The 16454-nt window shown below is 44.0% G+C and overlaps 1 protein-coding gene across 6 annotated transcripts in view; it reads left to right on the plus strand.

Annotated features, from left to right (window-relative positions):
* The window catches only part of LOC147679019 (solute carrier family 2, facilitated glucose transporter member 11-like), a 608312-nt gene that overhangs the window by 382781 nt on the left and 209077 nt on the right, over positions 1-16454 (plus strand). For all 6 annotated transcript variants that reach the window (XM_086942755.1, XM_086942758.1, XM_086942754.1 and 3 more), the window contains 2 exons: positions 10555-10742; positions 13508-13618. In XM_086942755.1, coding sequence (XP_086798881.1) covers positions 10555-10742; positions 13508-13618 — 299 coding nt within the window. The remainder of the gene's footprint in view (positions 1-10554; positions 10743-13507; positions 13619-16454) is intronic.

Raw genomic sequence — 16454 nt, forward strand, 5'->3', positions numbered from 1 at the left:
CCGTTTCGCTCGCGGATTTTGCGGATTTTCGGGAAATTCGCAATCCGCGAGATTCGCGAATCTCCCGCAAAATCCGCAAATCCGCGAGCAGCGGATTTTGCTCGCACTGCTCGCACTGTTCGCGTGAGTTCGCGTGAGTTCGCGCCCCGCGAATAAGTGCAAAATTGCAGAAATACGATTTTAGCAAACTGAAAGTAACTACTTACCAGGTTCAAAAGTTCAGGCTCATCATTAGTAGCCATTTCCTGTAGTGCTTGCTGAGGGGCCCCTCCAGAGTTCAGTTGCCAGTTGCAACTATTATGTGACCCTGCTCTGAACCTCAGAATAGTTACACATATGCCACAAAGGTCCTGAATTACAGCTAAGGGAGACAAGCAGGAGCCAGGCTGGCAGTTCAAATCCATTAATCAGCCCCTAATTCATTATTGTCAGTTGGGGCAGGGCAGGTGTTGTAACTAATTTTGCAACAATGAAAGCACTTAGCAAGTGCAAAAGTTCACTAATCAGGAAGCACTAAGGAAGCAGGTGCCAGCTAAAAAAATATTCTGTGACACATTAATCAGCCCCAAATTAATTCAGGTCACTTGAGGCAGGGAAGGTGTGCTTGCGTTGCCACAATAATGTACACTGACTGGACAACCAGAGGGTGCTGTGATGAAACAGAGGGTGGCATGGGTGGGCCAGAGGGTGGCATGAGTAGTCAGAGAGTGGCAGTGGTGACAGAGAGTGGCAGTGATGAAGAAGAGTGTCCCAAACAGGCTGGACACGTAGAAACAACAAGTTCGCGAAACTTGCGACCCGACAGGTAAGTTCGCAATTTGCGACATTGTACAAAACCCTCGCGAACTGGCAGAAACCCGCGCAAACACACAAACAAAAAAAATCCGCAAATTCGCGAGAATTCGCGGATTTTGCGGATTGCGAGTTCGCAAATCCGCAAAATTCGTGAACGCGAGATTCGCAAAATTCGCCCATGCTTATTAGCCATATACCTCATGGCTAAAGTCCAATCCATTAAATTAGGACTAAATGGTGAGACCCATAACTTGCATATCTCTCTACGAGCCAACAACATAGCACAAAAGGTAAGTCTAACAATATTATTCATGCTTTTGTTTTCTAAAACATATCTTCCTGTTATAATTAATTCAGGGCTTACCCCAATGCGCAGATTCAGAGATTTGGATATACAATTACTTACATCCAGCCAGAATTGCCTTATGTTTGGACAAGAAACGAACATATGAAGGTCATCCACATTTGGGGCCTTACATTTCGGACACCCCAAAACTCCGCCGGCTTTAAATTTGGATAGTCTACGAGGGGACCAATATGCCCTATGGATAGTAAGCAAAAGATTTCGCCTTAAATTTGCAGGTTTAACAATACCCTAAAGCATAGACATTGTTACTTGCCATTGGTTCTCTGTCGCGATCTTTGGCAAGCTTTCCATCCACAGGGCCTCCGGTAGCACAATTGGTCCATCTTCCTTTTCCAGTATCGTCCAATACCATGTAGCCACTTCCTTCTTAAAGATCCCTATTCCAAGCTTCAACTCAAAATCATTCTGAGTCCCAATTACATTTTACAAATCATTTTCCCAACTCTGAATCTGTAAATACTTGTATCTCGAGAAGACCTAACCCCACAGTTGTTGGCAAAAGCCCCAAGGCAAAAGTTTACCATCCTGAAACAAGTCTTTCCATCTCTGCAGAGCATCTTCTTTTTTCAAATGCTGAGCCAACGCATCTTTTGTCCAGAGTGGGGCACCAGGAGAGTCTCATATTGGGGCCATATAACTAAAATAAGGCAATTTTAGTAGTCTTCTTATTTTGTACCATATCTCCGCCAAATCCCGTAAAATCTTAAGTCTCACCTTTTAAAAAAATTTAGGATCTGCAAACTTATATAAAAAAACAAAATCATCATATCCAGAACTTTTCAGCAGCACACCAAATATTTCTCCAATCGTAGATTTAGATAGGGTACCCAACAACATCCTGCAGTTTTTTAAACAAAAAGCCCATGCATAAATTTGTAAATCTGGAGCAGCCAGACCACCTTTATTGATTCTTCTCCTTAACTTTTTCCACGATATCAGTAAGCCCTTAGATACCCAAATAAATTATGTTATCTCGCTCTGTAGTTTAACCAGCCATTCTTTTCTAAATCCAAGTGGGATAGTTTCAAACAAAAACGTGATTTTTGGCACAATCACCATTTTCACAAGGTTAGTCCGACCATATAATGAGAGGGGGAGATTCATCCATCCTTTTAAAGTGGCCACCACTTCTTTTTTAATCCTATCAAAGTTAGTTTTAGCAAGATCTTCAATATTTTGAGTTATCCTAACTCCCAAATATCTCATTTCTGATTTGGTATTTACCCCCTCCGTATTTAGATTCCAGGCCATTATCTCAGTCTTATCCGGATTTATCTGATAACCTGAAACCTTGCCAAATTCCTTCGTTATTTTAACCAAATTCTCCAAGGAATGCAGCAAATTAGAAGAATAAATAATAATGTCATCGGCATACAGACCAAGTTTTTTTGACCAGTCATCAACTTCTTTCTTTGATAACTTTATTTTGGTCAAAGACCATAAAAGTGCAATAAAATATGTACAAGCACAATAATAAAACATAAATACTTCAGGATTAAAAAGTTATTAAACTTTGGTTATCAAAGGAATACTAAAGCATGAAAGCAGTAGTCCATTATTTCTTGTGGATAAAGGCAGTTCTTCTCCACCACATGCCAAGTAAAAACCGGGAGACGGCAAAAACAATGAGAGGGGCAGTGTCATAAGTTAGCACTCTACAAGTCATCAACTATAAAAGGGGGTATCTCGTCTGAGGCTCTAATTCTGCAAGCCAATGGCTCTATATATAGGTTAAAGAGCAAGGGTGATACAGGACACCCTTGTCTAGTGCCACGCATTACTTTAATAGGATGGGTAAGAATTCCATTAACTAGAACACGCGATATTGGTGAACAATACAACGAAAAAAGAGATTGCGTAAAATTCTCTCCTAAGTTAAGATATTGCAATAATGTTTTCAAATATGTAAAGTTAACTCGATCAAAAGCCTTGGCGGCGTCTAAAGCGATCACAGCCAAGGGGTACTCATATCTAGAAGCCATATCTATTATTTTGATCAGAGTATATGTTAATTCTTTTAAGTATCTCCCCTTAATAAAACCTTTTTGGTTTTCATGAATCAATTTATGAATAACTTTGCTAAGTCTATCGGCTAAAATTTTTGAAATTTTTTTATAATCACAGTTCAAGAGTGATATAGGTCTATATGCGTCTAAACTACTAGAAGATTTTCCTGGTTTAAGTATTAGGGCGATTGTTGCCTCGTTCCAAGAACTAGGTATTGTTACCTCCCCTCTAAAAACTTTATTAAACAGTTGACATATTGTGGGAGCAATTGTATCCACTAGAACTTTATATACCTCAGCCGGGAGACTGCCCCGGCCATGTGTTTTCCATCTTTTACTTTCCTTGATCACTTTGACCACTTCGTCTTGCGAAATTTCCCTATTTAGGTCCCCCACCCAGTCAGCAGAGAGTGGTTTCAACATATGTAGCCAGCTTTCCATTTCAGTTGTCTTTGGACAGAGGTCTTCTGTATAGACATTTACAAAGTAATCGTGGAAAGCTTCTGCAATTCTTTTACTTTCTGTGATAACTTCTCCTGAATTGACCTTTTTAATTTCTTTTATTTGATTACGCACAAGATCTTTCTTTGCTTTCCACGCTAGTAGTTTGCCACACCCTTCTCCATATGAGAAGTGGGCCAACTGACTGGCTTCCCATCTTTCTTTAACTCTTTGTGAGAGTACTGCTGTGAGTTCTATTTTTAAATCCAGAAGCTTATTTTTAACTTCCTCTTCAGATACGTTTCCCCCTTGTCTGTTTCGACTAGCTTCCCAGACTCGTATTTCTTTCTCCAAATTTGAAACCTTATTATAATATAGCCTCCTCTTTTTTGCACCCTGTGCTCCCAATATCCCTCTCAAGAATGCCTTACATGTCTCCCAAACTATATCTTCTTTGGCTGATCCTTCGTTTACATCAAAGAAGACTTGTAACTCATCTTTTAAGGATTCTAAATAATCTTCGTCGGCTAGGATGGTGCCTTCCAGCCTCCAGATAGAACTCAATTCGTCAGTTCCTAATTCTAAATTTAAACCCACGGCTGAATGGTCTGACAAATGTGCTCCTAAGTGTATCACTTTCGTAACCCAATCTTTCAGCCTAATGTCTACTAAAAAGAAATCTATTCGTGAACTGTGATTATATTTTTTGTTGTGAAAGGTGAATCCTAACTGCTGACCTGCTTTCAATCTCCAAATGTCACATAGCCCTTGCTGTGCCATGATCGACCTTAACCTAGCCGCCATTTTTCCGTTAACTATCGCCCTACTGTTTCCAGTCCTATCCAACTTGCAATCTAAAACTGTGTTAAAGTCTCTGGCCATGATTATTTTTCCTGAAAAATCCATTAATTCTATCTCTATGTTGTCTAATGTTGTTGGATCATCGACATTCGATCCATAATACCCCACTATTATGAAGACTTCCCCTGCCATTCTTAACTTGACAATCACCCATCTGCCTCTTTTATCTGCTGACTTGTCTTCAATGACAACATCAGCCCCTTTACTAATCAAAATTGCCACCCCTTTTGTTACTATCTCTTGAGGTGTAAAGAAAGCATTAGCAATCCATTTTTGGGCACACAAAATTTCCTTACTTTCTTTCTCAGTTAAATGGGTCTCCTGTAAAATAATCACATGAGCAAGGGAATCTTCTAAGTATTTCAATATCGATAGTCTCCTAGCTTTAACCCGAAGACCGTTAACATTCCATGTAAGGAACCTCAGCTCCCTAGTCTTAGCCCCACTCATAAATGCTAGCCCATAGCTCCCATTTTTTCATTTGATGGCGAAAAAGCTCCTGAGGATTTTTTTTCTTTTTTACTCCCTGTTTCCTCCCCGCCCCCTCCATACCCCTACCTCTACCCCTAACCCTAACCCTACCCCTACCCCAAAACCTCCCTACACCATCACCCCCCCTCTTCCCACCCTGGAAAACCCAACCAAAACTCTCATGGCCTAGGCCAGTGGATGTCGCAGTAGCGGTGCCTCTATTTTTCTATTTGATTTATTCATTTCTTTTAAGGGTATAATCAGCAATCAGACCCTTTAATACTATTCTTCTTGGGTTTGATCCAGAAAGGAATCTGCCTCTTCAACTGTATGAAACGTATACATTTTATTTTGCCACATTACTTTTAAAAAAGCAGGGAATTTCAACTGAGCAGTTGCCCCCATTGCTCTAAGTGGTGCCAATCGCTTTCCTAATTCCCACTGTGTACTTGCTGTAGCTGGCGATAGATCTGACCTAATATCCACTGCAATTCTATCCACCAATATATTCTTTTTCTTGAGGGCTGCTGTCAGAATCTTCTCTTTTAGGTTATACGTTAAAAAGTTAATCAATATTTTCCTAGGCTTAGAACGATTTGGATTAAACCGGAAGGGGTCTCGATGTACTCTCTGGATGTCGCGTAGCAACATTTCTTCTGTCTCTACTAACTGTAATTCCTTTTTCAACAATTGAACTACGTAGCTTTTTATATCTGACCACTCCTTTCCTTCTGGTAGTTTTAGGATCTTCAAATTATTTCGCCTTTGCATATTCTCCAACCTCTCGACTCTCTCATCAGACTCTCTATCCTTAAATTTGATATTCTCAATTTCCTTACGGTTATCCAAAATTCTTCCCTGCATAACTTTAACCTCAGTCTCAATAGCTTCCATGCGAGTACTTAATTTGTCAAGTTTGTCCTCTAGTAAAGTAGATGTAGCACTTATACGCTCCTGATTTCTTTTAGAGGCTTCAAAACCTATATGGATATCTTTTTCCAGTTTCCTTAGCAGCTCCAAAACCGACATATCTAGTGTGTCGGAGTTATTTTGCTGAAGCGCTGTCTGCACATTCTCTAATCCTTCCTGAGATGTCAGTGCTCTCTCGATGTTTATACTGTTTGTTACCTCTGAGGGTGTAACATCACCCATTTTCTTTTCTACCACTGCCTCTCCTTCCGTCTCTTCTTCACTTTCTCCTCCTATTGCTCCTGCTACTCCATCATTGGCTAATAATGTATTCAGCTGCTGAGACCCCTCCTCATTAGTCATTTCTGTGGTCATTAACGTGCTTTCTCCCTCCTTTGCTTCCATCTCAGTTGCCAGTGCCTGAAAACGGTTTGGAGTTAAATGTACAGTCTAGTCCTGCTCTTCTATAAGTTTGGGCAGAGGCTGCGCTAACTTACCACCCTTGGCTGAAGCGAGGGTAGGGTCTTGAACTAGAGGCACAAGATGTGGTTTCAAGACCAATACCTTAGGAACTGGTTTAAAGTATGAGTTTAACAATGTGGTCGCTACTAGCTTATGTTCAGCCCCCTTTTGCTTCCCTTTTTTTTGTCTTTTCTTGAAGAACACTCTCCTGGTTTAATGGTCTTGGTATCTTTTACAGAACACTTTTTAACATTTGTTTGTAATATTTTGGGCTTCCCCAGAACAAATTCGTTATTGTCGAGTTTAGTACTCCTTAGTAAGTACCTGGGATGCCCCAGCGCCGGTTTCTTAGTGTCCACCCCACTCCTTACTTGCTCCGAATCGATCTTCGCTGAATATGCTGCCTGCGTGGACTCCAACGAGCCCTCAGCACCTTTCACTTCTGAAGAAACAAAGGCAGACGTTGTCAGGTTCTCTTCTCCTCTCCCTCGACCTCCGCTAGCAAGCGTTCCAATCCTGGCTATTGTTAGGCGTCCTCTGCCGATTTCCTGAGCCGCCTTTCCCCAGCTCCGGGTCCGCGGGGCCGCAGAAAGATATGACTCCGCCTCCTCACTCTCCGTTGGCAGCTGAACTGGAGTCTCCGCCATACGCCGTGAAACGCGACCAGTCGGCTGGCAGACGGCCTCCAAAATTGCCCGGAAACTTGTTGCAGATCTCCTACGGGCGAAGCCCGTCCCTCGGACAGGTAAAGACCTCCTTGGATCCACGCAGTACGGTAGGTTGCTGACAGTTACCCACGACGCGGCACCGCTACCACACCAGACATCCGGGACCCGCTAGCTAGCCGGCCGCCATGTTTACTACTTGGATTCATTTATCACCAATTCACATCACCAAAATTACCAGATCACCAGATACACCCCTTTTGTAATTCACCCTGAGGTTAATGGGGCAGAACAGTTCAAGTCATTCTCTTAACTCTGCAAACAATAAAATAACAGTTAATATATCAATGTCCATTCAGTACATCTATTTCAAAAAAGTAAATACTTGTATCACAGTTAAAAATCACAAATGTACACAGTGCAAATCAGAGCTTCCTAAATCTTGCTGAACTAGAGAACTGTGAAGATTCCCCGAGTTGACCATTTAGAGAACCTTTCCCCGGCTCTATTCAAGGGGTTTGCAATGTAAACCCCCATTCAGTTGTGTTTGTCATGAAGGTCACACTATAAAAACGTTTCCTTCGTTTTTATAACAGTTCCTATTTTAAAAACCCTCTCCTATTGTACGTTTCAGAAACTTTTTCAATGGAAAATCTCTTCCGGGGATCAGACGGGGCAAAGTACATTGACACTAATTCTGACAATTGAATTGCTCAGCGTCAGTAATATCTTCATCATTCGCCAACCATAAAAGTACTAAATAGGTGGGCAAACACAACTGCTGGAAAATCAGATGCCCGGGCTGAAGCTAAGCATCTCTACCGGTGCTGCTGCCTGAGGCTCTTTTTGGTGATTACGTGAGCTCTGACAGACAAAGCTGCCTCTCGCCACACCTAATATGTATGGGCCTGTTTGAAGAAGAGTGGGGACACGTGCATACAATGTATAGCATTACCCTTGCTGCCCTGACATGCACTCTGTAGGAGGACACAGTGAGTCTGTGTCTTGGCAAACCACCACCTGCTGCTGCAGTCCAAATGGAAGAGCCCAGGCTCTGTGCGCCATAGAAGCTGGTTTGGCCTTGATTACATCCACCTTGGAGCATGGTGTGCTGTTTATCACACCGGTGAAAAACGGATGCGCCGTGAGGGTGCGATAAATAGTGCAGCCCTCAAAAATGGGTCACCACATCTGGGCCCTTATTTATGAAGGCCTTGCGTCAGTTTTGCAACGCCGGTGCGTCACTTTTTGTGACGCACCAGCGGCGTAAAAGATGCGCCTTATTGCGCCATATTTAAAAAGTGACGCATCTAAGTAGATGCGTCACTTTTTAAACCCCTGCGCCACATTATACCTGCGTCAGGTATAATGTATGCAGAGGGTGCGTTCCCCCGCAAAAAGCCTCGTAATAGTGACGCAGTGAAATCTATGAGATTTCACTGCGTCACTTTTAGGATGCTGTTGCGCCAAAATCTTGCGCCTGCCTCACAGCAGGCATAAGACTGACGCAGGCCCTTTCACATGGGGCTTTCCCCATGTGAAAGTACGCATTGCTGGAGTTGCGTCACTTTTGTGACACACTCCAGCAATGCGTCACTTTTGCGCTTACAGATACGTCAGAAATACTGACGTATCTTTAACTCCTTGCGACATGATGCGTCATACATTAAATATGACGCATTATTGGTGTCGCAAGGAGTGCGCAGTGAAAAGTGACGCATCGCTGTTTTCACTCAGCAATGCGTCACTTTTCATAAATGAGGCCCCTGGATTTTGGTGCTTTCTGCAAAAAATACGCATACCCTAATATTTACCAGGCTTCCTCCTCCTTTAAACTTCAAAAGTGCTAAACATTGCATCACCATAGGTAGTTACCAAGGAACATCTAATCGAAGCGTGGGAAGGATGGGCCTCTAGCCTGTCAGCAGGAAATGCAGGGTCAATCCTCGGAGAGAGCAACAAACAAAACATTTGTTTCTGGATTTGGGCTGTTGGTAGTGAAAGGACTCTAAGAGGTTCTTGGGTAGTGGAGGTCGAATGTGGCCAGGAACTTGTGGGACCAGAATATTATGAACTAAATGTTGTCTACAAATCTAGCCTGTCCAAAAATATAATTTGCAAAACTATTAGCTCTCTGGAGCTAAGAAGGGAAAATCTTTACCCAATGGGATAGTAAGTTTGCAAATTATATTTTGTGCACAATATTTCGGTTAGACTATAATGTTGTCACTGACATACATTCGAGGAAGGGGGCCGACTTGTACTGTTTTGTTATGTTTTGTACATAAGTCCTGTAATAAAAGAGAATTGTGGAATAAAATACACCAGTGATGTGGAGATGATGTACCTGACACACACAAGTCTACACAGAGAGCTACAGTTTCAAATGCTTTCAGGGGCAGTCTAATAGACCAAGTGACAGTCTTTTTGAGAGCAGGTCTGCAGAGGGGAGAGGCTAAAGCTTGCATGCAGAGAGTTGTTTTGGAGAAGGCGTACAAGCGCCAGATTCAGGGATGGCTGAAGGACAAGTGGGGTGAGGAGAGGTGGCATATCTGTGCAAGATGGCGTTGAAATAAAAGTGCATGGTGACAATGGTGGGCTGCTAGAGTTTAAGAAAGTATGCAGTTGGGTGGGCCCTTCTGGGCCATTTACGAAGTACATCAACAAAGAATGGATAGTGGTGGAACTCCTTGTGGCCTTCTGTGGAACGCAATGTGGAACTTGCTGTAAGTAGACCTGCCATGTTTAAAAACAGCGACAAGGTCTTAGAAAAAATAATCAACCCAATGACAACTGTGGAGTTTCTGAAAGGGTAATATGTGTGGCAGGAGGTGGGCTTCACACTCTAGTTGGCTTGGCTGGTTGACCAGAGAACCTAATAAGATTTGCATGTGTTTAACAATGCTTGCTGTCACCATGGCATTTTTAGTCACATCCATTTATGCAGCTAAAGAAATACTGAAAGATGCAGGAGCTTTTTAAATAATGCTGTGTAATGTATGCCATCAATCATGACACTTTGTAGAAACTTTCATCTCTCCTGCCCACCCTGAAACAAATGAGCAGGTTCCTATGAAGAAAGGGGGACTGCACAAGGGTATCTGCCAGCTTTTCAAATTAAAAACCTCCAGCCATGCTAGTTTATCACAGTCTATCGCAGCAGTGTTCACGATAGGTCCAAGAGGGATGGATCCATGCCAGATTTCCACAGAGGATACATTTACTTACAACGAATCTATATTAAATGCATTTACATAGTCATTGATTAGCCTGAAAATTGTTCCCCCCCTGACCATTTTCAAACAGCCCTGATCTACAACTTACTGGGTTATCATTTTCACAATGAACATGCCAGCTATTAACTTATCCAGTTTCCCAATTCATGCAACTTTGACATCTGATGGAACAATGGAGCAAATAAATACCACACTTGATGCTACTTTCTAGGAAGGGTTGGTAAAATGATGGCCAAGCGCAATATTTAATTAATAAGATTGAGCAAGTAAATCTACAGACTGAATTTGCGAATGGGCAATATGTTTTCATGTGACATGTACTTGTTATTTCTTCTTCCCAGCCATGAAGAAGCTCTGGGGTGAGGGCGATCATCATGCAGATATCGAAGACCTGCTGAAGGAACAAAGCATCAGAAAAAGCATCAAAGTTCTGACCTTTATGGAACTTATCCGGGAGCGGTCGCTGCGGCCGCAGTTATGCATGCTCATCATCATGATCATCAGCTTGCAGATGAGTGGGATCAGTGCAGTTGAGTTCTTGTTGCCATAATACATCTAAGACAGGCAAGCAATCAGGAATGCAGAAGCAGAACCTCTCCACCACACATAGCAAATCACACGAAAGAAAGAAAGAAGCAAAGAAAGAGAGAAAGAAGGAAATAAATAAAGTTACCTAGACATAGAGCAGCATTCGGTGCAACCTCTACATTAGGGGAACAGACATAACAGGGCAGAAGGTGCAAGCCAAGAGTGTGTTTAATGTAAAGAGCTTGCAGGCTTGTTGTTTCTCATTTATGACCCACCCCCATGGTGTAAGCCCTGTGACAAGCAAAAGGGGCAACATGTCAGTGATTATGAATCAAGCAGATGCCCAGAAATGTGGGCAATGTGTGTTTGAGTTGTTGGCAGTGAAAGGTAACTAAGAGCGATTCTTGGGTATTGGAAGTTGGTGCTCTAATGTGGCCAAGGAGATGTGGTATTGTGAGATCCATTGTTGCAACAGATGTCACAGTTGCATGAAATGAGTCAGCGCTCGGCTGCCCTTTTTTGCTAGGTTCTCGCTATATAAATAACACATACATAAAGTTACTACTGAGAGGTGGATAATCTGGCCATGTGCAGACCACCTGAGGAGATATGGGGTTCATGGGCAATACAAGGAGCAGTGGGCATATAGAAATACATTGTGAGGAGCCTGGGTTGCATGAGCATACAGTTTGAGGAGCAGTGGGTCCATACACAATGTGAGGAGATGGGGGCACATGGACATTTAGTGTGAACACTTATGGACTAATGAACAGACAATGTGAGTAGAAAGGGGTACATGGCCATACTATCTGTGGAGTTCCCATTACATGGACAGACAATGGGAGGTACTTTCAGCCCATGAACAGACGTTATGAGGAGCTTTCAGCCCAGGAACAGAGATCATGAGAACTTTTCATCCCACGAACAGACATTGTGAAGAGCTTTCAACCCGTGAACAGACATTATGAGACGTCTGATGTACACAGCCAGAGAATGTGAGAAGAGGTTTAGGAGACATTGACATACAATGTAAGGAGCAGTGGGCCCATGAAAAAACCCTGAGAGGAGCTTAGGGCAGAGGGACATTCTATGCAAGTAACTTTGGACCCATGAAAAGAGTGTGAGGAGGTCGCGATGCATATTCCTACAGTCTGATGAGCTTGGTCTACATGGACTGACAACTTGAGGAGTTTCAGCCCTTGAACAGACGTTATGAGAAGTTTGTGGCACAGAGACAGGGAATTTGGAAGCTTTGGGTCTAAAAACAATGAGAAGAGCTTGGGGCACATGGACGCACCATGTGATGAACATCAACAGCAATGGGAGAAACGTTTGGCCCATGAACAGTGTGATATGCTTGAGTTACAACAATATGAAAACCTTTGGGCCCTTGAACTGACAGTGTGAGGAGGTTGGAGGACATGGGAAGACTGTGAAGTGCATGGGAGGCATGGATTGAGTGTGAGACCCTAGTTGCCTCAACACTGTGAGTAGCTTGGGGTATGCAGGAATAGCGTGAGGAGATTGGGTCAGATAGTGTGGTTAGTTTGAGGGGATGAACATAGAGTTAAAGAGCTTGGGTAGATGGGCAGCTACTGTGAGGAGCTACAGCCACCTGGAGAGGGGATCTGAGCAGTTTAGAGTTCAGAGGCAGGCCCTTTCAAGAGTTTGGGGCACATGTGCCAAATGCATGAAGTGCTTGAAACAAATGAACAGGAAGTGTGAAGATCACTAGCTGCTAACAGGGCTGTATGAAAGGAAGTAAAGAATTGATTCTGATGCTATTCATTGGTTTGAACCCGAGGCAAAGGGATTTTACTTCAACAGACCCCAACTTTTCTGGTCGCAGTATGGGGGGGGGGATAATGACAGGCCTACCCTGAAGCTGCAGCCTGCTTTGAGCACCATTACAACAGGCATAGTTCTGCTTTAATAGACCAGGTCGTAAGGGGGTGTGAAGATTGACACAGTACCAGCATTGGCCAAGATCTCTCTACTGGTCCTGTACAGCGGAGCACACAGATATGACGGGATTCCATTCCATAAGGTCTAAGAATGGTGTTCTTTTGTATAGCCAGACTGGCATGTATGTAGCTGGTATATACATGGTTGATCAGGTGGCCCACCTCATAATTATTGCTGTAATCCTCACTGATACGGGTCTGCAAGGACGGTGTCAGAAGCCATTCCAAAGAGCAAAGCTTCTATGAAAGACCTTGGCTATGTTCCTTTAATGGGACCCACTAACGTAGTGCTTCTAAACTTTCACCGTACTGAATGAAGCATCTTTATACACAAGGGCACTTGTTACTCAAACATAATTATAAGCCTTATTCAGGATTGGGTAGGTTAATTTATGTAGGGCAAATGAAATCGGATGCATATGTGGAGAAGAATCCACCCTTTCTATTTCTTCTGTAATTGAGAAAGTCTCAAGGAGGAATTCTCTTCTGGACTTGGCATTCTCTAGAGGAATTAAAGGATTTTCCTTCACCACCCTCCTCTAATGCATGCCCACTGTCTGAGCACAGACTCATCTTGAAGAATGTTCACTCCATGCCCATCATTTCAATTTTTGTGTCTCAATATCATTTGGTTGCTTTAGCCACTTTGCGATTGTAATTCTCCTGGATGCATTGCAATAGTCCCATCATCCACCAAATCTATAGTTATATTTTGCATTGTTATGTTGCTAGTGCAATAAGTAAATACAAGCTGGTGGTTTTAATGTATTAGTTCCTTAATCAGTCTTTCTTCTGCTCCCAGATCTACTTCTATGCATATGACGTGTTTCGCAATGCAGGAATCACAGGAGAGAACATACCCTACCTTGCAATTGGCATCGGAGCCTGTGAAATGCTGGGGACAATATTGTGCGTAAGTAATTGCAGACTATGTTTGGAGTTTGGGGGATCGACAGTGGCAATGAAGGAAAGAGCTTGATTTGTTCAGGCATACGTAGAGTTGGGTAGGAATTGACATATCTCTAATTCTACAATTTTCTGCAGAAGTGCTCAAGCCGGAGAAGAATCGACCAATTGAATTTCCTACACCATAGTACTGGCATGTGTAACCCCCAGACTTTCCCTTTATTTTGGGGTATGCAGGGCTGGATTAAAAACACCAGAGGATGTTACTGGAAATCTAGGTCAAGAACATCCTTTCTACGCCTCTTATCTCAACATGTTTCGACCATGATAAGATTCCTAAAAAGAGGTTCTAGAGCCATCATCACTGTAATCAAACGTACCCCTGGTCGTGACCTTAAGTAACCAATTCAAAAATGTGGGTAAGAATAGATGTTACCTCACTATTCAACTGTCATTCACTTGAAAACATGCAAACAAATTGATATATCATTAAAAATTGACCTGTTTGTCGGTAATATCTAGTTACTTCTTTAGCTTCTCTCGCCTTCCATATCCAACACTTACCTGTTGTCATTATCTGTACACAATATTGGAGGCACACTCATGACAGCAGTACACACTAGGCACACATGAATAACAAACTTTGAGCATGCACTGCTATTTCACTAATTTACCCCAATACTGTTGGGTTCAAAGCTAGTAGTCAACACCAGGGAGGGACCCCTCCTATAGTCACACACGTGTAGGGGGAGAAGAAATAAAATAAATACATGTAAGAGGTATACATAGTCTCATATCTAATGGGCTAACATTTCTATATCAAAGTATTACGTTCAAAGTAGTTCCCCCAGAGAGAACTAGAAAAGATTCTAGGTTTGCCTATGTACATACTGTCAGCATTCAGCTCTTAACACATTGTCCTCATTACGATGCCTGTCAGACGAGCATCGGAATGACATTGTTTCGGGTTTGGGACGACCGACAGGTAAGTGGCCATCCTGACCTGCAAACTGTGAAGGCGGTCAGAAACATTCCTTTTTGCATTTAGGCTTGTACTTCAGCCCAGAAAAGGGCTCCAGCACAAGCCTCAATGTAAAAAGACATGTTTGGAAACATGTGGTGCCTGGAACAGGGTGCATGGATGTTTCGAAGGGCATCATGGTTGCACCCTGTGAAAAGTGGCCCCAAAGTCCCTTTCCAACAGCCTTTCTATGGCGGTCAGACTGCCATGGAAAAGCTGTCGGAAAGGGACATTGTAATCCCTGTGGCAATGTCGTTCATGGCATGGCCTGGTGAGTATGCTTGTCAAGGGTTAAGAGTTTAAATATGGGACTAACATTCATTTGAAGCAATGTGCACATGGCATGTATAAGATGCATCTAGGGGCAGTTCTAAGCCCATGGGTTTGCTATGGTTATTGGACATCCGTGGGGGCTAATGAGGTTGGGGTTCTTTAATACGGGTGGAGTGGGAAATGGGAGATGTGGGGGGAAGGGGAGGGAGGGTGTCTGGGGAGGGGCTGAGAAATGCATGGCGAGCTACTACTAGACACCTATAGTAGTGGTTGATTTGTGTGCATTTGTGTCGATGTTGTCCCAATTTTATAGTGGATCGAGATTTGCAGAGTTTAGTTTTGTTTCTACAAAAGTTAAGTATCTGTGTCAATCCATAGAAGTTGCTGAAGCGGACACATGAGTAGCATTGGTTTGAAGGATCTCGTGTTCTGCCACTACCGCCCTATAGAGCTCTGAAAGGCATGTGCATATGTTGGGGCCCACAGCTGACCTCCAAGCCAAGGCAAGACTGCGCTTGGCTAAACTGAGCACAAGATGCAGGAATTTATTGAGGTTCTTGCAACGCGCATGGTGCTTAGTAATTCCTAGTATGAAATGTGGGTAGTGAGTTGTGACTCCTCTGCCTGTTGCCTCGGATAGGGTCTAAGCCACATAGTCCAGATACATTGTTAATTGAGAGCACGTCCAGAACATGAGAGGGAATGTGGCTTCCGGTTTTGGCATTTGGGGCATATATCAGTAGATGTTGCGTACATGCGCGGCATTCTGTGTGGGGTTAGATATTAGGGCTGGGCGTAGTTTGCATAATGCCACTACGCACATTACGCGGAATTTTGGAAAAAAAATTGTGGAAATGCGGGTCGCGTCCTGAAGGTCCGTGTGCCAGGGATAGGGGTCCCTCGTGCCTGGGCAGACTCCCTGATCTCCCCTACCTGGTTGGAGCCCGGGAGCCCTGCAGCCCTTGAGCCCGAGAGCCCCAGAGCCCTGCAGCCCCGAGCCCTGCAGGCCTGCAGCCACGGAGCTTGGCAGCCCGGGAGCCCTGCAGCCCTGGATCCCTGGAGTCTCGGAGCCCTGGAGCCTCGGAGCCCTGCTGCCCCGAGCCCTGTAGCCCCGGAGCGGAGGCTCGGGGCAGGCTGATTGGCATCATGTCGGTCCCAGCCATCTGGTCGCACTTTTCCACTCAGCCATCTGGTCGCACCCAATGCTTCCCAATGGGGCGATTAGATGGCGGACTTCACTGAAAGTTCTGATGAGGTGCCATTCGCCTCCCGGATCCCAGCCAGGGCTCCAGGAGGTTGGACACGTTGGCGCCCTGGGTCCCCTCTGTCACTCGACACGCACGGGTTCCCAGAAAGAGGGGTAGCCTTCCTCCGGATTGCTAGGGGCAATGGTATGGCCCGGACACCCTTCTGGGGCTGGCGGTTCTCTACCGGGGACCAGATGGGCGATGACCGGGCAACACCTCCCAGGCATCCGGGGCTCCCTCCTCCAGCCCGCGGCATAGCCAAGTAGGCGGGACGGGCTCCATGGGTCCCGGGCAGTCCTCCC

Source organism: Lissotriton vulgaris, chromosome 11, assembly GCF_964263255.1.
Source record: "Lissotriton vulgaris chromosome 11, aLisVul1.2, whole genome shotgun sequence".
Lineage (NCBI taxonomy): Eukaryota > Metazoa > Chordata > Amphibia > Caudata > Salamandridae > Lissotriton > Lissotriton vulgaris.